The 26,790-nt window shown below is 39.4% G+C and overlaps 1 protein-coding gene across 8 annotated transcripts in view; it reads left to right on the top strand.

Annotated features, from left to right (window-relative positions):
- The window catches only part of DACH2 (dachshund family transcription factor 2), a 259,076-nt gene that overhangs the window by 120,584 nt on the left and 111,702 nt on the right, over positions 1-26,790 (top strand). For all 8 annotated transcript variants that reach the window (XM_072336231.1, XM_072336233.1, XM_072336234.1 and 5 more), the window contains one exon: positions 7,071-7,186. In XM_072336231.1, coding sequence (XP_072192332.1) covers positions 7,071-7,186 — 116 coding nt within the window. The remainder of the gene's footprint in view (positions 1-7,070; positions 7,187-26,790) is intronic.

A 26,790-nucleotide genomic window follows, 5' to 3' on the forward strand; every position in this document is an offset into this window, starting at 1 on the left:
AGAAGATCTGTAACTAGGTCAAGCAAATGAAGTATAAAATAGCTTCACAGTTACACTTCATGTCAGGTGAGTAGTCGACTCTTAAATTGTCCGTTCCATCACCTTTCTCTCTTTGACAAAGAAAAAATTTAATGAATCTTTATCAAGAAAATGTCAACACTGGTATTAATAATTGGAAGATATATTTGAGCTCTGCCGTGGGAAATGTGGAAACCAAGAGCTTGCTGTGGGCTAAAAAGGGAGGATAAAGCAAAGCTCTCTGCATCTCCTCTCCCCAGGTAGGTGGATTTCTTGGGCTTGCCAAGGAAGGCAGGTCTCCCAGGAGGAGCTGGGTGCAACTTTGCATCTGTGAAATAAATAGATTGGCATATTTTAGAGCACGTTGGAATATGAGGTTTCTCTGCTCTTGGGAAGATCCTCTGGTGAGCACAGTTCTATCTTTATGTGTGAAAACCTCACAATGGCAAAACATGACAAGCCCTCAGAAATTTGAAGTGTGTCTGTTAACCAAGAAAATGTGAGGGGTTTTCCATGTCTGCTGAGTAGATGACAAAAAGTACCTTGCTTTAATTAAACCAAAGAAAACTAGGTTAGATGTCACCCCTCTCTCCCCAGCAAACCTGTCCTGACAGGAAGGCTGGCCTGAGCATTGCTGTGGGTTGCCTGGGGATGTCATGAAGTCTCCAGCACGGAGGGTTTTCAGAGGCAGGCTGGAGTAGTATTTGTCAGGAATGATTTGATTGCTCATGATTCTGCCTTGAGGCAGAGGTAGAGAGAGCAGGTGACCTCCTGAGGCCAATTCCAGCCTTAACATCTTTGAGTGAACTCCAAAGGCTGGGGATGCTTCTTTGGCAGTTCGCTGTTGCCTCTTATTCTGGAGTGTTTGATGGCTTCTTGTACATTGCTATAGAACACTTGATAGCTGCTGGTCTGATGTATTCAGCAAAATAATGGTATCCAGCTGGATGGGTGTTGCTTTGGTTTGTTGAAGGATGGGAACAGAATTGGTATCAAAATGAAGAGTTTTATTAGAAGATGGTGGATTGTTGTGTGGCTGAGAGGCTGTCAGCCCCTCAGTGCGAGAACTTACTGCAATCAGTTCAGGAGAGGGACTGTGTGTGGACTTTCAGACAGACTTGATGGTACTCACTTCCAGCTCCTCTTCATGACTGCTGTCTGTGCTGATGGGTGCAGAACTATGGGAAGTCACAAGCACTGAAATGCTGCTTGCAGAAAGATTTCTCCATGTCCAGAGCACTCGCTGTGATAGTTCTGCCTTCAGGGTGCTCTTTTTCCCTGCCTGCAGTTTGGAATTGGATGCAGGTCGGAGTCGTTGGGCCTCTGTGGGCTGGGAGCTGGGGTTCCCCGAACCTGTGAGAGGGGAACTGTGCTGTGCGGCCACACTGACGGGGCTCAGCTGACACAAATGCTTGCTGGCATAGCTGCACATACAGCAGATGTCAGCAGGGATGTTTCCGAGCTAACTGATGCACTCCTTGACAGGGGAATTATATGCAGTATTATTCAGATCTATGTAGGACTGTCTCTGCGATTTTTAGGAAGGACACGATGTTACTGTGCTACTTCACATTTTTAATGGTAAAGCTGATAAAAATGCAGTATTCACTTTAATCCCACCTCTGAAGAATTCGGTAGTGTTAAGCAGCCCTTTTTGTTGTAACAGTAACACCAATTTGTAATGACAGAACAACAGTTCAGATTCATGTATGTAACTTTAGGAATATAGTTCCACTGACATTTTTACTGAGGCTGATATCCAGGACCTTCCTCACTGAAAAAGCCTGGAGAATCAAGTGGGAAGACTTTGGAGCTCAGAGCTTTCCTCTGCAATTTCCTTCTGTTGGATGCGGGGAGGAGGGAGCCCTGTGGAAGATGAGCCGCGGCTCCTTGTGCCAGCGTGGGCACTATTTTATGAGAGTTGCCATAGGGACCAGGTTCTAGTTATCAGCTCAAACAACTTCATGTATGATTAATGTTAATTGCCCATTTTGCATGGGTGACTTTTTTCCTCCTGCTGAATTGGCTCTTGTTGCCTTTGATGTGGCTGGCGATCCAATGTCCTGCAATGGTTAGACAAGTGATCAGTTTGCCAGCACTGAGAGGAGACAGAATCAGGTTGCTGCGAGGTCAGAGTTTGCTTCTCTTCTCAAACACTGAGAGGTCAGGTAGAGTTTAACTACCATTGGCATCTTTGAAATGTTGTAATAAACACCAAAGCAAGGAGATTATTTTTAATCCGTGCTGCAACTAAAAATCTTACGGTAATAAAAGGAAATGACTTTAACTGAAGTTATCAGGAATGTTATGTTTATTGATAAAGACTTCAAAGAGTACCTTTCACAATCACTAGCCTGTATTTCGTGATCTTTGAGGAAAGCGAAGTTGTAATTTCTGGTTCCTGTTTGAATTGCAGAAAAGCAACTGAGGTGGTTTTTCATTGGTAAGTGCTTGCACCAGTTACTGCCGCTGTTAGCAGAGCAATTTACACAACGTGTGATACACTACTTCTGTATTTCTATGTAAGTCTAGCATATTTTTATGCCACATATCTCAAGCCTCGTGGAATCAATAATTAATTTATTAACTGGATATCTTTTGCAAAAACAATATCAGCAGTCCTTGCTAAACTGTGTACTGCCAGTTCGTAAATAGCTGATGACAAAAATGGAAGTGTAATAGTAAAATTCGGATTTTAACGATCAAAGTATTGGGTACCTCATCTATCACAACGTGGAATAAATACATCACAGAATGTGTCATATCTCATTGACACTGCGAGACATAATGCTTTCCCTTGTTATCTAGCTAACTGCCAACTCCACAAAGTTTATAGGCTGCTAAAATAATGTGCTTGTGGTAATCCACTTCAGTTGCAGAAATATGAAGTACTGTTGAAATATATTTCTACTTGGTTTATTCTTTGCTCTCAAGAGGTTAGGATACTATTTCAGTTCCTCTAAAGAGGCCCAGAGAATGAAAAGCAAAACATCAGGATAAATTATGCTAAATGCTGGACTAGACCCCAGAGGAAATCATGCTTCTGTGGTACAGTATTCATCCATTTATCTTACAAATGTTACATCTAATGTTAATTTTGTAAAGGGAAAGCATTCAAAGTTTCATCTGATTCTTTTAATAATAGCGGTAGTGTTGGAGTGTTATTTGTCAAACTCAAACCATCCTAACTTACTTTTCTAGTTGTGACAGACCATTCATACCAAAAACATTTAAGGCTACTAATACATAACATTTTATTTCACGAAACACAAATAACCTGGTAATTAAACTCCAAAACTTAACAAATAATTGCCAGCAAGCAATTACCATTCAATTAAAGAGTAATTACATGGTTATTTGTGCCCTGTAAAATAAAGCATTACTGAAATCAGTAACGCAATCAATATTTTAGCAGAAACAGGATGCTGCAGTGATGGACCTTTCAACCTGTGCTGATTAAATTGTCATCCAAATAACAGTTTCCTAGTTAAATCACCACATGTTTATTTGTCTTGATGAATATGCAAATTCACTTTTGATTCCAGTAAATCTCTCATATTTGAAGCATAAAAGTAGAGCACTGTCGTGCATCAACAGTAATGTGCTGTATGTTTCCACTGACTATTTATATTTTACAAGTGTTGATGAATTTGTGGGTTTTCCATTATATGCTTGTCTGTAATGGTTGCAAAATAGAATTTTAAAAGTTGGGGTTGATAGGAACTTCCAAATAAAAAATGCTTGGAATGTTTAGAGGAAAAATAGCAATGTTAGCTCTCAACAGGAGTGGAAAATAAAGGGAAAAACTCACACTATGAGTGATCTCTCAACACTTTCTATATAATTTTCAACAGTCGGATATACTTGTTAGAGTGTACTTTATTCTCTGATGAATTTCATTCTGAACAGAATACACATCTGAATGATATTCAGATCATATTGTCCTGGCAGGTCATTGTTCTCTTTCAAATTTAGTGCCTTTTTGGCAGGGCAGGATAATGGGAAGAGCTGAATAACCATAGCCTAAGCACAGGTAATACCCCGAGCCTCCAGGATCTCTCTTGGCAAGTAATTGATGACTCAGAGGTTATTTGATGCTCTTTGTGTGTTGGTTTTGGGTTGTTTTTTAGGGATAATAGTAGAATTTCATTAGAGCTGGCCCATTTATTTGCACTCATACAGTAAAAAAGATGTGATTACCAGATAGATATTAATGGGAAATTGTATTGTACTTCTCCTTTAGACTCTGTGGTCTTGACTGTGATCATAAATCTACTTTAAAATAATTTTAAGATGTATCTGTAAGCCAGCAGCTTCTGATTGAAGTAACATCTGATTGAGGGCTGAGTCACTTTCCTTTCTTAAAGGCAAATTAATGGCAAATTCAAAATGTAAAGAAATGTTAGAAATGGTTCAAAGGTGATCATTCAGCTTCTTGCTTCCTTTGTTATCAATGAGGAAGAAATGCAGCTTCAAGTACTTAACTTCCTTTAATGACACAAAGGAAAAAGTGGAAAAGAGGCTGCAATAGAAGAGCTAGGTGTGAAGAGATCAGGGGAAATGATATTAAATACATTTCATATGTTTATGCCAGTGCTGCTAACGTTTCAAAGTTAATAGTTACAGAATCATAAAGTATGTCTTACTCCTCTGAAATGATAATCCTGCTTCCCTTCTGAAGGCATTCATTAGAAACTTTCTCTAAATTGAGAGGGTTGAACATGTTTTAAATAGAAAATGTGAATCAAAATTCCAGGCTTCCTGAGGTGATAAGAGTTACACTGTGTGGGCAGTGGAAAGGTGCACACAGACAAGTGAGTTTCATAACTTGGCAGCACCAGCCCCAGCCCCAGCCCTGGCAGCAGCACAGTCTGTGATAAAGCAAAGCACATGGCACGTTTTAGTGTACTGAGCTTTTGTCTCCTTTGTGGAAATCTTTCATTTAAAAGTAAGATTTATATCAAACATTTTTATCCTGTCTCAGAGATTTCTGCTTTATGTTCAAACAAAAATGCCAGGATTTTCCTTCTGCCAGAAACCAGGAAGGCTTGTATTCAAATAGCGAGGTGCTTGCTTTGGGCTGTGGTGTCCTCCCAAGAAGAAACCTTGGTTTTGATACATCAAAAACAATAAATCATGAATGTTTCTTCATTAATTCTTTTTGAAGTGTTCAATTTTTTAGATTTTTATTGCAGCCTATATCAACATACAGACTTTTGCAAACATTTTGTAGTATTTGAGCTTGAGAAGGGAATGTTTTGTGGTATAAGCCTGATAGTGTGTGGTAGATGGTCATTCAGGAGGTGTTTTTAATAGATAATCCATTTGTGCAGCTAACTTCCTGTGAAATCTGCATGCTGTTGTTTTAGGTTTACCTCATTATATCCTCGTGAGTCTGGGCTGTCATAGAAAGCTGTACTTTATAGCCATAGTCTGATAAAGCATAACAAAGTAAAATGGAAAAAAAACCTGAAGCTAAAAAAAGGACAGAGTAGTTATATAGAGATAAAATAATAAACTGAAAAAATGATTTTGTGCTACCTTGATGTACAGTAAAACAAAATAGCACTAGCACAGTGTGTGAAAAATGAACACGTTAATGGTACCTCTGCGCAGTGCTGCTGGAAGTTGTCTTCATTTAAACACAGAGTTTGTCTTACATTGATGGAGAGCTTTGGCACTGCAAGTTGATGGAGTGAGGTTTAACAGAAATGTCTTTGTGGACTTGAAGTCATTTTGGAAATGCTCTCTATTCAAACCTCATTCATTGTTGCAGCTTAGTTACTTCATACAATGTTTCACTATATTTTGTCAAGAGCTCTATTATTCAGGAAAGTAAAAACTGTTTTGATCTAAGGGAAGCAGGAGCACTTGGACAAACACTAGGAGGTTATACTTTTATTATTTGTCTTGGGAAAGTTGATTCAAATGGGTCTTTGCTCTGTAAATCTGTGTTATGGTGGTAGCTGCATAGCGTGATTTCCTGTAGGCAATACTGACTTAAGATATAAATGTGATAGATGGAAAATAGATAATGTAAATGAATGTTCAGATCTTTAGCATTTTGGATTAAAAACAGCAGTCCTAATTCATAAGGTGGTTGGGGATGGCGAGTTTTTGACAGGTTGGACATTCTTGGTTTAACCTATGTGTGGTAATCAGAACCACAGGTCAGTCCATGAAGTAGTTTTGGAAAAGCTGAGTGATAAATTAGTGCTGAGTCTTCAGAAACAGGCTGTTACCTGCCATGATTCAGAACATGGCAGTTAATATCATAAAGATGGCATTGTGTTGAAATTCGAGCTTTTCAGTCTTACATGGCGCATGTGCATGGCTCAGGCTGGGAAGCAGTTACTGCTGAGACCTCTCTTCATTAGTGACCTGTAAGAACTGGAAAACCCTGGGCAATGGAAGAGATTGGCTAGTACATGGATTGTAGAGGTGTGAATGTGGGGATGCCTCCCTGAAACCAGGCTGGCTGAAGCAGTGAAGCAGTGTGGTTATATTCATTTTATTCTGAGCAAGTAAATTCTGGAAGACGTAATCTGAATGGCTCTGGTGTCCCCCCAGTCATTGGATCATTAATGTACAGTACTCAAAACCTTAGTTTGTGAAATGAGTAATGCATCCAGTTGCTTTTCAAGGCTTAACCAATGTGCATGTGAACCTCTTGTGCTCCGTTTTGCAGACAGGAATGCTGAGAAACATGTATTAATCAGTAAAGTAGTGATACGTTAGGACTGGGATCTGGGTTGATTTGTTTTTGCTGTTTTAGTGGAGGAAAAATGAAAGTTTGTTCGTCATTTATGTGACATAGAGCTCACAGCTGTGCTGACTGTAGGTGCTGTCTGACAGCGTGTTGTTAGTTCATTTGAAGTCTATACAATTGTTGTATGCTTAATTGACTGAGGGCTTTTTTTCCTCCTCAGCAAGAACTGCTAATATATTCCTATGCATTTTTGATATTTTGAGTATTTTATACATTTATAATATACGGTAAGCAAATATTTGAAAAATAAAATAGATTTTCATTTGTCTTCTTGTTTCATCAGCTCACGGCCGGGAAGACCCCCGAAGCGTTCACTTGGAGTTGCGATACAGGAAAATGCTCGCCTTCTGCCCCATGGAGTTCCAGGCCTCTTATCACCAGGCCTTATCTCTCCGACAGGTAATAAAATCCATCAGATGATCAGCCTCATCTCTTCATACTGCACAGCAGTTAGAATAAAATAATATTGATCTAAGTGCCTTGTCCTTCAGGGCTTTTTCAAGCTTTACCAGAGGTTATGTTATTGGATTTTTAGAGTGTTCATGAAAATTCTGTTTTGTTGCCGCAGTGACTGAAATCTAGTGGATTTGTAATTTAGTTCTTTATTAATTGTAATTTCCTTACAGGAAATTCCATTAAATGTTATTTTAGTTAAAGGGAAAAAAAAAAAGAGAGAAAATGAACAATTGTCTCAGAGAGCCCCATAGCATGCATTTCTTCCTTTCAAATGCATGTGTGTTTTAGTTCTCATGGGATATGAACAGCGTGGCTAATGTGTATTGTATTGTAACATCGTTAATGTATGCTGGGAAGATAGCAAAATGCTTTTACGAGCTGTAGAAGAAACACTCAAAAAGCAGATAAGTTCAAGTTACTACAATGGATTCTATTTTAATAATCTACATTAAATATCATAATATAAAAAGAAGCATAAAAACATGAAATTACAAGCAATCTCTACTCAAAATTTAATGCATGGTGTTTTATTCCACTTTATTATTTATTAGTAAAGTCTTAAGTCCCTAATTAAGCTATCTTGATGAGTATTTTAATTTTTTATTAATTGATGGCATGCCAAAGACAAGTGAGTTTATTTTGGTAATAAAATCAAGAGGATACAACTATATTGACGGACTATATTCCTAAGAGTAATTATTTAAATATTCAAGAGGCTTAGCAGTTTTAGGATTGCTGTCAAAGTCCAGTGTAAACATGTTGTATCTCTGACAACAATTTTAAAGGTTCTAGCAGAATGCAGAGAGCAGCTCACAACAACACTAGAATTCTGTGTTTGTCTCAAATGTAGTGACTGTGGTCTCTGCTTGCAAAACCTGCTGCGGTGTGACTGACTGCCTCAGTGGGTCTCAGGGTTCGGGAGAGTGACAAAGCTGAGGTCTCTGATTCCTCGTACAACTCCCAGTGTCATGATGATTTCACAGAGAACCAATAACCCTTTTCTGTGGAAATGGAAATAAACATTCTTAAGCAATATTCACAGAAACCCATAGTAGTTAATGTAAGTATAAAAGCCTTTTAGTACATCCAGATGCCACAGTCAAACAAGTTCAACTTCACATACTGTAAATACGCGTAGCAGAGGTTGGGATTTGTATGTTCACTCTTATAACTAATAACCAACAGTTTTAGTAGCTCTGTCATGTACTTAGCCCAGGAATTTCATGGATATTTAATTGTTTGTGTTATTACCAATAGCCAGGATAGCACAAGAGTCACCGTACTCGTCAGAAATCTGGAATATTGCATAGACCTTTTCCACCTTTTTTTTTAATGCACACTGCCATATTTCTTTAAATTGGAAAATACTGGGCAAACCCTGCATTGCACAGTAAAATAATACCTAGACACAGCATCTCACATATATTATGTATTACAGTGTTTGAATAAAAATGTTTACAACTCAGTTATTTCTAGGCTATGATTTTTTTCGTAGTCTGAAGTGGTGACTGGGACATATCCCACTTAATTTAAATTGTGGAGGACTGCCTCCAAGTGCTTCCTTTCAGCTGAGGCCCAGGGTAGCTGCCTTCTGACCTTGTGAGCGGTATGTGGAAACCTTTGTGTGACCAAATGGCAGGAGTCACACACAGTGTGCCTCAAGCGGCTGAAAGGGAGGTTTGAGATGAAGTTGCAGGCAAAGGAAAACACAGTTCCAAAGCATCACAGTAGTTGAGGGCCCAGGTGAGATGGGTTCCTGAGGGTAGCCAGCCTGTGACACGGGTGCTCTGCCCCAATGGCTGTGTAGTCTCAGGACTCAGAGCTCCTGAAGTTTCGGTTTTGTTTTGTTCATAAAGAAAAGCAGCATAGAGGAAGTTGGGGTAAGTGCTGAATAAGGAAGGGTGCCAAAAGAGCCACTTGTAAACTCAGTGGGGGATCTAAGCTGTTGCAGACTTGATGGAGCACCTGGGATATGAAACCTCCATTAGCTTTATTTATATCTGTTTTCACTTAATTACTGTCTGCTTTCCTCTGGTTGATTTCAACACTTCTGCAGTTGAATTCTTTCCTTTTGGCTGCGCTAAGAACAAAAAACATTTTAACACTTACTAAATAATGAAGGTTTTTCTACCAGACTTTTGAGTGGTGGTTAATAGAGTAAAAGTTTCAAGGATATTAAAGCGTTATGTATCAGCCAAGTGTTGATTTACTTATTTGGGATCTCACTTTTATGTGGTTTGCAGATGGTTATGTTCATCTGCCTACAGTATTAAAAAAAAAACAAAACAACAAAACCAGACTCTCTTCTTACTAGATTAAGACATTTTTTAATGGGACCAAATTACCATCAAAACAGTTTTATTCTTCAGATAACTCATTTTGGCAACAGACTCCATGATAGCACATGTAGCAGGAGTCATCCATCCATTTCATTTTCTAGTTTGGCCTCCCCTTCATCTATGGCCACATTCAGGTGAAGCAGTGTTGTCCATACGTGCTGTTGGTTAGATGATAAACGTCTCAAGAAGTTGCTGTTCTGACCACAGAACTCACAGATATGTCTGGAGAGGGTATTACAGAGTGATGATTAGCAACTTCCTGCAGACTTGGGTGAGCCATCTGCGTTTCCGTTCCTTGAAATGTGCTGTTATTTTCATCACCCATTTGGTTTGTGTCAGCTCAGTTTACATGGTCATTTTCACATAATAAACAGGTAGTTAAATTAGGCACACTGCATTTCCCAGTGCAGAGTGTAATTTTTCACATCTTGGCAAAGAGGGCTACAGCTACTCTTATGTGCAAGAAACTGGGAAGGCAGTTTAAGTGAAGCATCTATGTTTTCAGATAGTTGCAGCTACCTTCCACCTTTGGGGAGTGGGAATATTTGAGGACGAGGCTGGAGCAGCAGGGTGGCTAACCCTGCAGTGACTTGAGAACGATGGGGCAATGTGCCTGGGATGCATGCTGATGGGAAGGGCTGGAGCGAGCAGCACAATGACCCTGCCCAAGAGCTGATATTTGAGTACTGTCCACTTTGCATTAGTTTAGGAGAAAGTGTTTCGCTTCCTGTGTTCTTGTAGGAAATGTTGAAATCAGCGTGGTGCCCCTGCCTGCTGTGAGGGCAAGGGAAAAATCCCATATGTCAGTGAGGAACAGTTATCAAAGGCTTTCTTCTTTTTCTTCACACAATTCAGAGTGATGAAGTGACATTAATAGGAGATAAAGCGTTTGGTTGTTTTTTTTTTTGTTAATATACAGAGCTTTTTCTTCAGTATATCTTAACAAGACGGTTGGGACGTACTCATGGAACTTTTAGGCTCTGGAGCAGTGGTTTGCTGTGTGGAGAGAAAGTGAAATCCATTATGTTATTTAAATCAGTAGTTCAGAAAACTGTTGATGCAGAGTGAAGCTGGAAGAGTAGCTGAATCTTGTCATAGTTGTCCTGTCTGTAATCTACCTCATACCCAAAAAGGTTTAAAAAACCACTATATGAAGTCTTCATTACATATTTTTTTTCTATTCAGTGTGTTGAAACACTGCTGTTATTTCTATAAAATGTTCTTGGAGTCTGTATTGGGCAGTGTGAGTTATGAAGAGAAGCGGCATGCTGCTAGAAGTTGGTTATGTTGAAATACACAGGACTGGGATGGGGGACTGAGAATCCCACCACTGAGGCTGACAGGGCTCTGTGTGCCAGGAAGAAGAATGCTTCTGTTGCCAGTTGATCTTTCTGAGACTTGCTGCATGGAGGTGCGGGCAGCCTATTTGGCCTGATGTGCAGCGCAGGTCAGTGGGTAGATTGCCCTGAGGTTTTAGGGTTTAGGGCTGCTGGCTGCAGATGAGAGGGAGCCTGGCTGATGGGCTGTTGTGTATTAAAAAGGAAAACAAGGCAGTTTCAGGTGCACAATTCACTTTGGTGGATAGGAGAGAGATTTAGACTATCAGAGATTTGATGGGTGTGGCCATTTCCAGCCATGTCAAATATATACCACTGATCTCAACACCTGCGAGTTTGGGATCAGATTTGCATTTGATTTCATAATCAGGCAGGTAAAATTGACACTGTTTGTCTGACTAGCTGTTTGTCTAGAGTTTTTTAGAAACAGTAATTAAGATGTTGACTTGTTTGTTCAGACAGGAACAGTTTTTTGGTGTAATTTTAACTGTAGTTAAGAAACAGTAGTTAAGAAACTTGTGAACTGCATAGTTTCAAGATCTGATATTTCAGTGAAATTAATATTTTAATAGATATACCAAATAACATCACTGTGCGACGGAAAACACCGTAAAGGATTATGGTAAGTTTGCACATTACTTCGATTCAGCAGTGATTTTAGCAGTCACTCAGCCTTTCTAAGGAACACAGAGGCTGCAGCAGTATTTGCTGTAGTGTTTAAGCACTTGTATTTGTTGCATCTGTTTAAGAAGAATGGGCGAGGCCAGAGGCTTCCAACACCTTCGGTTCCCAGTTGTTTGTTATGGAGTTGGGCATGTGGCCATTCAACAGGGCCCTGCTGCCTGTGGAAACTCCGTGGTGCCACCAGCTCCTCCTTTTTTTTTTTTGCACTTTTTCTGAAGTGAGTGCAACCATAGTTCCTGCCCATCTGTCCTGGCTGTGGAACTGGAAGATGTGCCCGGGGTTGAGGAGCAGGGCAGCAGGGGCGTCCCTTAGGAGAGGTGCAGTGGGACTGAGGGCAGCAAATCTGCTCCACGTGCTCAGAGACCAGCAGTGCCAAAACCAGTTTTGAGGGTGTCTGCATTCATCCTGTGAAGTCTGATATTAAGAAAGTTATTTGAAGAATAAACATTCATTCAGGGTCACTTAACAGAAAATTTATGGATTGATTTCACCTCTTGAGGTGTTAGATGTAGAGCTGCTGTGGCTGGCAGCAGTCCTAGAACCTCTGAGAGCAGACGATCAGAGAGTTAAAGGGAATCTTTCACTTCCTCAAAATAGCATTTTTGTATGTTTACATACTATTTCTGTGGCTCATTTCACTGTCTGCCGTAATCCTTTTTTTTTTTCAGTTGTCACAGATGTCACTTTAAAGTTCCATTTATAATGAGAAACATATGTACAGCTTTGTCATTGTTGGCATTACCTGGCTTGGTAGAAATTATTATTTTTAATCAAAGGCAAACATCGCGGATAAGGATACTGCAGCACTTCCCTGCCAATGGGGAACGTTAACAGTTTATAAATTGTTCTTGGTGACAATTCAGCAGTGAATTACTTTGATATATATGGCTAATAAATTAATATGATTAAGTTAATGAGTAGTACAAGTGTTGCCAAACTCCACTCGTCGGGCTTTTAATGCCGCTCTGCATTTGCAGCTCTAGCTTCCCCCTGTGGTGAGAGGATCAGTGCTACCTACGCACTGTCATTGTGATAAATGGCATATCCCACAGTGCCCTGCACTCCATCTGCCGTGTCCCCAAAATGAGAAATATTTTATACAAATCACACACTCAGAAGCTCAAAGGACTGTAGAAAGATCTGTTTTTTCAAACGGTAATAAAAATGCATACATCTCTTTAGCAACTCTTCATTTTTACTGTCATAATGAATGCATATAGCTTTGGGAAATGAAAACTCATGTGAGTAACATAGGAAAGTTATCCACTGCACAGTAAAGCTGACAAATAAGTTACATGCTCACTCTTTTATCATGAAATGTTCTTAGATAAAAAATGATGTTAGAACATCCATTTAGCTGGATTTTAAAATTAAAGACCGCATATGCCGCATGATTGAATACCACCCCATCTCATGCCAGCACATTTCTGTGCTGAAGGGAGCATGAATTCGAGTGAATGAGGAATTTGGGATCGTATCATTACTCTTTAAAATACAGCCATTCAGTAGAGTTCTGATGATCTGAGTGACCGTGAGTCGCTCAGTTCCCCTTTCATTCTCTGTTTTAATATTTTCTTTCTTTAGAGATCCACTTTTAGTGTCTGATTTATCTGTGGGGGGCATTAGGTTTGTGATATATGAATACTTAAAGCTGTTGAGAATTTACTGAATTGTTAACCTTGTTGTAAATTTAATTTGCACATAGCCTCAGCTACTAATTATTGTCCAAGAAGTGTGAAACTCAGTAATGTACTTTCATTTGTAAGCATTTGAAGTTTTTTTTTTCTTCTTCTTAAAAATCGATCCTACTGAATTTATCTCCTGGGATGGCAAAGTTAGGCTGAAATGGTCACACTGAGAGAATTAAGACTGGATTCTGTGGGCACATAGGGCAGGTCTGCTCACAATTTGTCTTGTTTTGCCTGTGGAAAGGAACCATTTGAAATTGTTGGTCCGGGTACCGCACGGCTAACAAAATAGGCACGTTTTCATCTGTCTGTCCTTATAATCTGTGACATTCTTTTCCACCAGTTTTTTTTCTTAGCCTGGTGTCTTAAGGCATTGAGGTCTATAATGATCTTAATACCTCTCTGCCTCTCTCCATCACATCTTTAACTGCCTTTGGAACTAGTTGAGCTTTTTACATTGTCGTGAAATGTCCTAAAGCAAAAAATGGTAATGGGAGGTATAAAAGATTTGTTATCTTTAACTCTTCGTGTTATCTGGAGGTTTGATTTGACAACAATAGGCCTGTTGTAACTGAAGATTTTTTCTCAGGTTTTATTTTTATACATGATTGTATGATTAAGTTGAACAATTACATTCCGAAACGCTTTCTGCTCAGTAGCTTCAACCAGTGTCACATTGAATGCATTTGAATGCCTTATGAATGCTCGTGTAAGAATCCCAGACAGACTCCGTATGTTTTATACATTCTTACAGTTTAATGTAAGAGTCTGATTTTCTATATTTGCTGAAGTTATGATGTCACTGAATAATTTTTATATTAATGCTAATGGAGAACGTCTTACCGACGTAGCTGGTTAAGAGGCTCACCAAATGCACATAGCCATTAATCATCTGGTAGGCAAATCAAGCTTCTTCAGATTTGGGGGTGTTACTTGGGGTGGCACGTGATTCATGCATTTGTAGCAAATTTTGTGCTAGCAGCAGGACTAAATATTCTGGAATATAAAGCCAGGGACAGGAAACATAGATCCTTACTGATCATCTTCCTTGCTTTAAATTTATCCTGCAGTATTTCAGACAGCCTGGTAAGCTCAAGATACCTGTGCACAGGTTTTATTCCTATGATTTGAGAGCTCAGGTCTATCAGAGGTTAGAAATTTAATTGTGGGATATAATTAAATGGATACAGTTGTAACTGTTTTGATGATATGTGCCTGGTTGCAGAAAAATGTTGGTTCCCCATATATTTACAATGCTAAAATCTGCTGTATTTAGTTTAGTAATGCTCTCTTAAAATGCTGCATTCGGTTCTGAATTAGATTTGAGTAGTGCAGCTTCCCATAGGAAAACTTAGGCTGTATTTTAGCAAAATTCTTGGTGAAACAACGCTCTTACAAGTTGTTTAGAAGTATCAAACAGGGAATAAATCTCACTGGATTGAAAACTAAGCATGTGCTGTACGTAAATCCAAGTATTTCCATAGTTATAATTCTGGTCAGGCATTAAGTACTTCCAATGTAGTTTAACAGCTGCAGTGCTTCAGTCCTTATCATACAGACCTCCAGAGTCCTAAACAAGCAAAACACTTAAGTGTGTTTTTAAAATTAAGCACATAAGTAATTCCATTGATGTGGATTGCATTCGTTGTTTGCTTTAACAAGTGACTGTTTTACTACTTACTGGGGCAGTTTGGAGATCATGTTCTATAAGGATTCTTTTGCAAACTGAATTCGTGAAGTGCCTGTATGTCCAACCACTCCTAGCATTCTGCGTCCTTCTGTTGTCCTGTGTGAACTTAGGGTTTGTGAGAAGCAGCAGCATATTATTTGAAAAAAAAAGTTGGAAAAAATGTTAACCAAAAGGTTGCTGATAGGGAATTCATGTGGAAGATGACAGTTTTGTTCTTTTTGGCCTCATGGAACAGTCCAGAGTTATGTGAGCAGCTAGCCCTTGTGAGTGCAAGGTGAGAATCTTGCTTGTTTGAGGAAAATGGTTTGCAAAATGCTACTGCTAGTTCTCCCTTTTCAAAGTATTTCCCTGGTGCAAGGCAGTGACAGCCAAGGGTAGAAATGTTTTGTTCACCGCTGCTGATTATTGGGTTAACCTTTGCATCGGGTTTGCAAAAAGGAGAGCGTAGCTTTCTGAAAGAGGACAAATGTTTTAAAATAAGGCAAAGCCTGCTGTGTGTGAACAAGAGGGAGCAATGTGAGCCCAGCTATGCAAAGCAGGGAAAAACCTCCCTGGTATTCAGGGGGAGAAGATCTTGGCATATAGCTGGGATAATCAGGGTTAGCAATGAGAGCTGCACTCCACAAGAGTGGACCTGTGCTGCACGAAGGTATGGTGGCTGCAAGTTGATGTTTCCTCCGGGAAGAATATGCACTTCTTTCAGCCCTTCCCGAGCAGTACAACATGATGCCAAGTGCTGGCAACAAATCAGGGTTCATGAGGGAAGGAAAACATTGCTTACTGAACACTCTAGGGAGGCACATGGTTTAATTTTGGAACTATCATCACTGAAATAAATTTCATTGTCTGATCATTCTCATTAAGTGACTGCAACCATATTAACATTTCACTGGATATGCATTCTGATCATATAGACTTTTTTTTGCAGTTAAAATGAACAGATCTAGAGAAAAACAAGCTATCTGAATGAGCCTAGTGTTGTACCCTGCCCTCTTGCTGAAGAGAGAGAACCTCTTGATGCTGGTAGTAACTGATATTATGCTGTCATGGTGTGCCTGTTTGGAAGGTAGCAGGTCTAGAGTTTGGGGGATTCTGTCTAGAAACCGAATTTGTCTCAAAGTTCATTGCAAATAAATGAATTCCTGGAGCTAATAACTGCCTGTGGCTTGAATATGAAAAGCTTACTTCAGAAAGAGAAGTATTTTATATAATACATGCCTGAATGTACATGACAGACGTTTTATTAGGAAAGGAAAGCCTTTATTAAAATATAATGATCTACATTGTTTTTATGTAATCTAATGAATTGCAGTAAGAGCCTGAGAAATGAGCTGGAAAAGGTAGAGTACTCTCCCATGAAAGTGAGCTATGATAACCTTTTTGTAATTCTTTTAAGTGTTGAAAGAGTATTTCTACACAGACTTATTAAATTAGGCAAGGTCACCTTTTCATTTTATTAACAGATTAGGTTTGCAAGGGGCACAAAGAAGGATAAGAATGGCTTCTATATGTACAACAACTGGAAAAGGAAAGTTCAGGAGGGTGTACTCTCCTTAGTGAGCAACACAGGCAGACTGGTAACAATGGATAATGGGAAGGCTGAGGTATTCAACAACTTTTTTGTCTCAGTCTTCACTGGCAACAGCTATAAATACAGCCCTCGAGCAAATGGTTCAGAAGGTGGGAACTGAGGGAGCTGTGACCCCCTGCTGTAAGCAAAGATAAGATCTGAGATCAGTTGAGGGACCTGAACATCCATACATCTATGGGTCCCAATGAGATAAATCCCAGAAGCCTGAAGGAGTTCACTGCCAAGTCACTGTCAATGACATTTGAAAAAGTCGCTGTGGTCAGGCGTCTGGAAAAAAGGCAGCATTGCACCCATTTGTAAGAAGGGTAGAAAGGATGACCCAGGGAACTACTGACCTGTTATCCTCACTTCTGTGTCAGAGATCATGGGACAGATCCTGATAGCTGTGATAAGGTATATGGAAGAGAGGGAATTGGCATCTCCAGTTATTTCTAGCATGGCATCACCAAAGGCAGGGTTCTGCCAGGACAACCTTGTCACTGTTTATGATGGTATAACTGCTTTGTTGGACAAGGGAGCTGATGTCATCACTCTGGATGTTAGTAAGGCGTTTGACATGGTCCCTGATAACATCCTTCTCTGCAGTTTGGAAAGACATGGATTTGGTGGATGGACTGTTCAGTGGATGAGGAACTGGTTGTGAGATTGTACCCAGAGACTGGTGCTTGATGGCTCAATGTCTGAGTGGAGGTCAGTGATGAGTGATGTCCCTCAGGGGCCAGTACTGGGACCAGTGATCTTAACTTCTTCAACAATGACATCAGCAGTAGGATTGAGTGCACCTTCAGCAAGTTTGCAGATAACACCAACTTGTGTGGTGCAGTAGACATGACTGAGCAACAAGATGCCATCCAGACAGACCTAGACAGGCTCAAGCAGTAGGCTCAGGAGACCCTCTTGAGGTTCAGTAAGTCCAAGTGCAAGGTCTTTTCACCTGGGTTGTGGGAACCTTTATTAATACAAACTGGGGGATGTAAGGACGGAGCTGGATAGGATTTGGAGGTACTGATGGAGTATGGTACAAGCTGGACATGAGCAAGCAGTGTGCTATCGCAGACTAGAAAATCAACTATATTCTGGGCTGCATGCAAAGCAGTGTGGCCAGTGTGTTGAGGGAGGTGATCCTGCCCCTCTGCTTTGCTCTGGTGAGACCTCACCGTGAGCACTGCATCCAGATGTGGAATTCTCTGTACAGGGGAGATGTGGACCTGTTGGAGTGTTAATGTAATATTTGCATAAAGGGAAAATACTCCATAATAATACAGGATTCTGTTCTTTTAACATACAGCGCACAGTCATTACTTTGAAAGGTTAGCTCTAAATTATAACCAGTGAAACTGGTCACGTGCTTAAAGATGAGCACTTACATTGCATTTACCAATCTGACCCCTGTTCAGCAAGGCAAGAATGAAACTAACATCATGTCATCCAAGTTGCCTTCCCACATCTCCACATGTATATGTACATGGGAAAGGTAGACTACTCTGAGCTGTAGGCAGTAATGTGGAAATATGTATGAAAAAGAAAATTATAATTAAAAGGTGTTACCTAAATTTAATGCAGAATCTCACTCACCGTTATCAGTCAAGTCTAATTAGTACAGAAAATGTCGTATATATTTCCAGTCTGTAAGAATTACTTTTTTTTTTTTCCCTGTATTCACATCTATCAGAAATAAGATCTAAGAACAACACACACAAAACAAAAGCGAAAGTAATCCATAAGGTGTTTGGTATATGTAATAGAACATCCCATCAGCAGCCCCAAACTTTGAGTAAATAAAGGAGCTAGTGGGTAGATTACTCACATATTGCATATGTGGTTTCAAATGAAAATACTCTAATGTACAGATGCCATTAAATCCTGCTATTGTTGACAGCTCAGTAGTTCTGCACTCATAGGCAGAAACACTGTTCTTGCTGCACGCAGGCGGGATGCAGCAGAGTGCAGTTGACTTGGCCCTGGCAATTGCAGAGCAGGTGACTTGATTACACTGAAATCAGGCAGAAAATGTCCTCTTCTGGCCACTCGAGTGAATCAGTCAAATTATCGAGTGGCAAAACTAATTCTGTGCCTTGGGCCATCAGAGCTGCCACTTCCTATAAGTCAAGCCTTCATTTAGTGTGAAATTGTTTTTTATTTTATTCTCTTTCATTTATTATGCTTATTTCAGCTAATCCACTTAGTGAATGTAAATTGCTCAGTATAGCAGAGCTGTTTCAGATGCACAGCCTTCTCGTGGTATACTGGTGAAATACAAGCGCTCTCCTTTTAAGGAACTCCCGACTGTTAGGAGCTGCACAGTTAAAAGTAGTGTTTAGTTTTTCAGTGGGATTCACACAAGAAGAAGAGTTTAAATGTAATAGAAAATTCACAGTGCATGTGCCTGAGCTTTCCTTTGAAAGCAAATATAATTCAAGTGGGTCATTGTAGGAACTGGAAACAAATCTACTATGAACTGTGGGCCATTAAGTACCAATAAATTTAAAACAGTTTAATGGAACAAGTTGGAGAGCACTGGATATTGTTTTCAGCATCAAAATATTATCTTAAATTCTTGCAAAAGAAAAAACTATGATATGATTAAAGTACACATGCAGGTGATATACCCTAGGCAATACTTGTGTTATGTGTTTCTGTCCAAATGGCAATCCCTCATTTGACTGTGCCCTCTGGTACACAGCATTAACATTTTCCAATAAAGAAAATAGCAACACATATGGAGTCTTTTACTTCAAGCAAAGAAAAAAATCAAAAAGAATAATGAGAATAAAACATAAAATGCCCAGGGTGATGGGCAATGGAAGTTACAGGGGTTTCCTACAGCAGACTCTATGAGAACAGAAGAACAGAGGTACCTACAAGGTGACCCCTGCAAGCATCTAAGTTCAGGCTTCCTTTATGTGTAAGCTGAAAACATTCATACTTAGATGTATGTGCATACATACACATGCACACACAAACATTTACACACATGCTAAAAAAAGGAGATGTGGTTCAGCAGAAACCATATACATTGTTTTAACTCATATGCACCCACTGCTCTGAGCTGATAAGAGTCTTGAGCAGATATGAAGGGACTTGAAGGATGGAAGGAAGTAATCAAGAGCCTCAAAACGAAAAGTTGAAAGGATCATACTGTGATTAAGATGGATGCGTTGCTGACAGTGTCTGACCAACAGCTGCTAAATCTAGGAGACACTTGAAAGAGTCTCTCAATTTTGTTATATATGGGAATCGATAGGTTATTTGGGCTAAGAACACCCTATTATTCAAATGTAGCTGACCCAGAAAGCCATGCCATCTTTCAGTGGCAGTTCGGTGGGCTTTGCCATTTAGGTAGAGGTTTTTGGTATTTCCTGGTATAAAATCTATGGGAAATATTTTTTTGGTACTAGTTTATTAATCCTGTATATTAGATAAGCTTGAGTCCTAATCCTGCTGAGAATTTGTATTCGTCAATAGAAAGCTTTCAGTGTACATAGTGTGTAAGAAAATATCCTGAGAATAGATTTTTTGCTCATTGATGTGACGATGTCTTTCCCTTTCTGATATGTCTCTCTTGATCTCCATTTTTCATTTCAGCATATTACTCTGCCTTTCCTCTTTATTTTTTTGTCCTTGACTTTTATGTCTACACGACAATTTGTGTTGACCTTGAGGTTGCCCTCAATTAGCTGAGCCATTTCGGTATCATGGCCCACACCCAAATCCCATGCAACGTGCTTCTTCTTTGGAAGTCAGAGCCATCCTAGGAACTGTTTTGTGACCATTTTTCTTTCCCTTTCAAGTCAGTGTTTATTTCTAGGCAATAAAAAAAAAGGATACAAAAAAGCGATACAAAAGAGATAGAAATAGGAAGCAATAAATCATAGAATCTGGTAGGTTTCCTGTGCTTGTGCCTCCAGTGTCTGTGCCATCTGCAAAAAGAGGAGGATTAGAAAAAGTCTGGATGAGGTACAGGTCCTATCCCTCAAAGTTAGGAAGCCTCTTGTGATTCAGAGGATGGCTGCCAGTGATCAAACACATGGATTTGACAGATAGCGGCTGGAGAGGTGCATTAGGCTGCCTACATGTTTGACCCTAAATATTGTGGGTAGTGGATTGGCTGGACTGAAGCACATTAAGGGTTCTTTTCTCTGCCATTGCTGATGGAAACCCAGGAATACTGTTTGTGTGCATCCTGCAGATACATGTGATTGCGTCCTGTACTCTGTGTATGGAGGCCTGAGTTAGCTAGTCTTCATGTTAGGAATGCGCTGTTTTCTCAGTTGGAGTAATTGTATCCAATCTACAGAAGTATACCTGTGAGCAAAAGGATATGTAAATATCTAACTTAGGTTAGTTTTAATTTTGCCTAGTGTGTGAAGAAGACAAAAAGCCTTTCTCAGGGCTCTTAAGCATCGGAACTTAAAGGGAATGCTTAAGGCATCTTCCATGCATGGCTTCTGGCAAGGGAAGGGTCTGGAGACCAAAACAGGGTCTTCTGGCATCCAGTCCCCATTGTTCCATTTTGCAGTACATTTGGATTCTGAATTGCAGATGTATTACCTTTTACTTTTCTTACTTCTTATTTCCCCTCCTCTAAAATGATATCAGCAGTTGGTTTATAGCGTGTGAGTAATGAGCAGGTTGGTTAGCCAAGATCTATGAATTACTTTATTTGATAGAGAATGTACAGTACTTTAAGGTCATGGTTGGAGGTTGGTGGCTCTGCCAGTAGAAGGGGGTTGGAACTTAATGATCCTCAGGGTCCTTTTCAACCCAAGTCATTCTGTGATTACACATGTCTTTAAAGAATTTTGCGTTCAATTTCAGGGCATTCTCATTGCAAGAAGAGAAGAGTGAAAGCAGACTTTTATGTTGAAATTGTGGTGAGCTATTGTAGTTTAATTAAAATTACAGTCTATCAACATTTGCATTTTATTTGGGATGTCAGTTCCAGTAAGCTTTTTAAAAATGTAGTGGTGCAAATGGAAAAGTTTCAGCAAATAGTAAATGTAACAATGAAGACTTTTGTTCCTCATTAAACCATTTCTTGATGTCTCCCAATAGATTTTCATCTAAACACTTGTTAATCTCAGAGCTATGACAGGCAAGGCCTGCTGAATTAGGCCAACCACTGCTACAAATAGCTACTGCACATGAAACAGTAATCATTGCTTTCCAGTCTATTATTAGATTAACTTCATAGGGATTGCTTTTTTCTCCTGTGAGTTGATGCATAAATGACATGCTTTACCCTCCAATAAATCTAACAGCAGAGTGGCTATGACATGATGTTCATACCCCTTAGTCCCATGACAGATTATTTTTGACTGCTGCAGAAGTTTACAGCAGCTTGAAACCATTAGAATTTAAAGGCATCACTGAAATTTTACGGCGTACCTGACTCAGACACAACTGGGCTAGTGCTGAACGAAGTTCGTAGGGTATGGGCTCTACTTTGTGATTACCTGTCACGAGGTACCTCGTTAGACTCAGCCCGGCTGTCATTCAGAGCAAGTAGCTACTCTTATGGTGCTTCACCTTCACGATCTCTCCTTGGAGAATTCAGCTTTCTGTGCATAGTACTCCTGAGCTTGGAACCTCCATCTGGAGATCGTGGTAGCTGTTGAACCCATGTGGAAACAATATTTGGTACATACAGCGCTTGATGCACTTCTGTGGATGAACTTACAGAAACCCTTTTGAACTGGTGCTGCTTATTGACCTCTGTAAGGATGTTTATTTTTATGTTCATTTTTTTCTCACAGAGCAGTAAGTAGAAGTTTGTGTTGTTAGGGGATGAAGTTCAGTGTTGCTAACACATATGTGCTTTTAATAGTGTTTTTTTAATTCCAGATTTAAGAACTTTGTTTTTTCCTGATGAAACTCAGATAAAGCTCGCAAAGCTCAAGACTCTTCAAATCCAAGGTGTTTACTGCTATTTATATCTCATGTGAATTAATAACTACTTGGCTCTGATCTTATACCCTGTTTATCCATTATTTCATATATCTGTGTAAAATTTGCTGCTTTTAGACCTAAGAAAAACAAGTATAAAATTGAGAAGTTAGTAGGAACGTGCACCAATTTCCATGGATGTGTGTTTGTACATAGCTAGTACTTGTCACGTCAGACTGGTCTCTGGAGGTTCCCTTAATGCTCTAAATATATTGCTGAGTTATTCTGTGCAGTTCCTAACAGAATGTTTTGTTTTGTTTTGTTTCATCTGACAACCTGGACAAAGTGATAGAAACTACTTATGTTCTTAACTTATGGTCTAATAGATATGTCCAGTAGATTAAGGCTGGTGAATCTGGTACCAGGTTTAGAGCTAGCTAGCCTTAACTCAGATCTGCTGTAGCCTCATGGGGCTAATCTACTTTTCAAGTGATGCCATAAGAGAGAATAAAATATGAAGGTAATGTGAATTGTACATATTCTTGGAAGCCAAATACAGTCTTTTGAAGAGAAAGCTTTAAGGTATTAGCTCTATTTAAAAACAAATGAACAACTGAAACAAAACAGAACAGAATACATGTTTAATATTTACATGGTAAGACATTTGGAATTTCTAAACTCAAAATTTTTCTGCAGAACCTTGAGAGTTACAGGCTATGCTCATTAAGTCAGGAAAGATAATTAATACCTTCTGTACCCAAGCACATTTTAAATTTGGTCTTATTAGAACTTGAAATCTGACCTCCGGTTTTCGCTGCATTCTTGAACAGGCTGCAGGTCTGAGCTCTGTGGTGCTGTTCGTATCGATATTTGACTACCTAACTTAAATGTAGTTGGGATTGGCCTACGCAGTGTTGTTACAGCACTATAGATGAGGCTGGGTGGTTCTTGTGGTACTAGGCTTCCCTTTAATGTGAGACCTCTTTTCTTTCTCTTCACATGGGTATTTCTACTTATTTTGTGATCTCTGGTTTTCTAAACGATGATGAAATTATAATCAATTAGGATCTGTTTCACAGGACATGAAATAAAAGGTGCTGACAGTATCATATCATTTCAGAATTATGCCATTCTTCTGACCTGTGAGAGCCAAAACTGAAGGGAGCTGAGGATTAATCTGTTTTTTGTATCCATATGTAACCTTGCAACATGTGGATTAGATCTTCTCTGCACCTGTAATATAACGTTTTCCTCATGCTGAAGCATAATACCTTAACTAAAACCACAGCAGCTTTCTGATGACTTCAAAGGAATCAAGAACCATATTCGGGTTGAAAGCATTTTATTGTTTGTAATTTTTAGCTTAGTGCATATTAAATGTAATAACTGATGAGTTTAGTAGAATAATCTCTTACCATATGCGAGAAACATGCTTCATAAGTTATATACATCTTTAAGAACTGTTAACTTTTATAGAATTTGCTGCAACAAATCATTCTGAGAATGTCTTATACTTGTGTTTTCAATTGAGGTCCCAACATTTGGTTAAAGTCTATTCTGTACTTCTATCATCTCATAATTCCCTCCAGAGAAAAGAGAGAACAATCTTCATGTTGGGTGGGAGGACGAGGGAATGGTAATTGAAACCATGTAATAAAAAGGTAATTTAGCAAAACTATTAGTTTTTGGTTTCTTTACTATTTTAAGTCTATTATTTTTAAAATTACTTCTGTATTAAAAAGGCTGTAAAACTGCAGTGGATGTCAGCACATTGCATCTTAATTCTCATTTTCCTTTGCATGAATAGTAAAATCTTTATAAATTGCAAACTAAAATTAATTGAATAAACTTCAGTTGAACATTTTTATGTTTCAGTTTGAATTAAAAAAAAACACAACACATATTGTAGATTTCTTAAAGAACACTTAATGGTTTCCAACATGGACCACACCTCGAGTGCAGTACAGGAAGAAAGTGCTGATGGAGAAAAACAAAAACCAAGAACAATGTTAATTAGTATTGTGTGATTTACAGCTGTGTTGATAGCAGTAATATAGTTGCTAACACCTGTATCTATTGCTAGATCATAGTTCTCCAGCCAGCGAGGAGCCATTATCAGCAGCAACTTCAGCCATACAGCCAGTAAGTTGCACCAGGTCTGTGTGAAGGGCTACTTGGAGAAATCTGGGCGGATGACTTTTCTTGCCAGGTCGGTTTTAAGCAGCCCAGTTCCAAGAACCTCACAAAGAGGAGCTTTATATTCTGTTGATGATGTAGGGTAATGTTAAAAGCAGAGAAGGCAGTGGCAAAGCTGAAGCAGGAGAGTGGAATGTTGGTGCTGTTCTGTGCTCCTCATTTAGACAGGCAGTCTGGGGTTGGGTTGGGTTGGGTTTGTTTTTGGCTGTTCACTGAATTCACTTCCATATGTAAATAGTGATTGTAGTATGCTGGTAGACTGGGAATCAGTGCTGAACAGGCATTGTCTCCCCCTAACCATCCCCTCAGTTCTCCTCTGGGTCGTCTTCTGTGGTATCTTCTTTAATCACTGGGATGCTAGTCTAATGTGTGCTTACAGATTGACAGCAGCTATGAACTTGGGAAGGGGGGTTCAGGATCCAAAATGATCTTGATAAATTGGAGAGGTGATTTGAGACTGACAAGATGAAATTCGATAAAGGTAACTATGGAATGTGGCAGCTGTGAAGGAGAAATATGTGTAAATATAGACTGCAATGTATCTGTCCAAGAAACTGAAGGAGAAAAAAGAATCTGTTAAAATGGATTGCATATGGAATGGATTGTTTGTGGTTTGTTTGTTTGATTTTATTTTTTTTTTTTTGTAAGAAGCTTGTTCTTATTCTGGTTATTACGATAATATGTGACTGTGCTCACCTGTATATTTCAAGGGAAGCCTGTGCTGCAACATGGGTATAGATAGAGCTAAGCACCTCACTTCTGGAAAGGAGTAGATCCTTCTCACTCCTCAGGGTTTTGTGGTATCTCTTACAGTGCAATGATGAAGTCTTGTTATATACTGTGGGTTTAACAGCATGAGATGAGGTGAAACAGGACTGTAACAAATAGTTGCTGTAAACCATAAAGGCTGAATGCAGAATATAAACAAATTTTCCGCATGTCTGTAAGATATCAAATGCTCCATGCAACAGCAAGAGGGCTCAGTGTTGTTCAGTGCCTGAGCTGGAAGCAAGCTTTCCTTCAATTTCTGAAGTAATACCAAGGCTTAAAGTACTGTTTACCTTCTGTAGTGTGTCTTGGTTGTTCGTAGATGGCAGGCTGTGAAAGTGCCGGTTTCCTCAAGTTCAGTTGAAAACAGCTACAGTGTAGCCATTTAGTAGTAAAAAAAATAACCCAAAAGTATTAATTAAATGACATGCAATATCAAGTAGGTTATCTTTCAATCATTGGAAAATGTTCTTTTGAAGTATGTTCTCTTAAATTTCTCTATAATTTCTATAGTTGAATTATTTTCAGGAAATCTAACATCCATTTGAAAGCATAAATGACTGTAGAAGCAGCATGTTTACAGGAAATGATGAAACACGGTCTCTACTCTCTTTAGTAATTATCATATTCCCACCCCAGTTGACTGTAGGTTGCTTGGAGAACATGTAGGAGCCTTATGGCTCGTGTCTTGATGCCTCAGGTTTTGAAACACGTGAGGTCTGTAAAATATATAGAGTTTGTATGAGTTTAAAGAAGAAATTGGGCTGCTTTTGGAAATTTGGCCAAATTTAAGTTTAAGTATCCTTATTTGTCTACATACATCTCTTTTGTAATAAAAACCAGAAGCAATGGCAGCTTCCATTTCATGCTAGCAAGCACTGTGAAGGATTCATATACACTTGGAGCTTATGAGCTTGGTCACATTCTGTTTTCTAGGTGTAGACACACCTAGATGGCAATGGGTCTCTGTGCATGTAGACCTCCTGCCACCCTGCAGAGAGCTGTTGTCTGGGATAGGGTCAGTCTTTCTTAACCCCTTTCAGTCAAGTTAGTTTAATAATGGAACACATTTTTAAAATATATTTGCAGGAGTATCACAGTGCACCCAGAAGAAGATGACAGTGCTGTAGATGGTAAGATGTGACTGATGGGTTCCAGGAGGCTGGAAACTTAGAGAGGGTTAAGCTCTCTAACTTTAGCAGCCACTTTCTGCTCTCCAGTGTGGGTGTATGATGCAGCTGCATTGCCTTTGCTGCACTCATGAGATTGGAGGTTCCCAACAGAGGCACCCAGTCTGCTCGTGCTGCCCATTGCTGTCTGTGAGGTTGTGCAGGCCTAGCAGAAGCCTGGCCAGGATTTTATAAATGC

The sequence above is a fragment of the Excalfactoria chinensis genome, chromosome 4 (genome assembly GCF_039878825.1).
Source record: "Excalfactoria chinensis isolate bCotChi1 chromosome 4, bCotChi1.hap2, whole genome shotgun sequence".
In the NCBI taxonomy this organism is placed as follows: Eukaryota; Metazoa; Chordata; class Aves; order Galliformes; family Phasianidae; genus Excalfactoria; species Excalfactoria chinensis.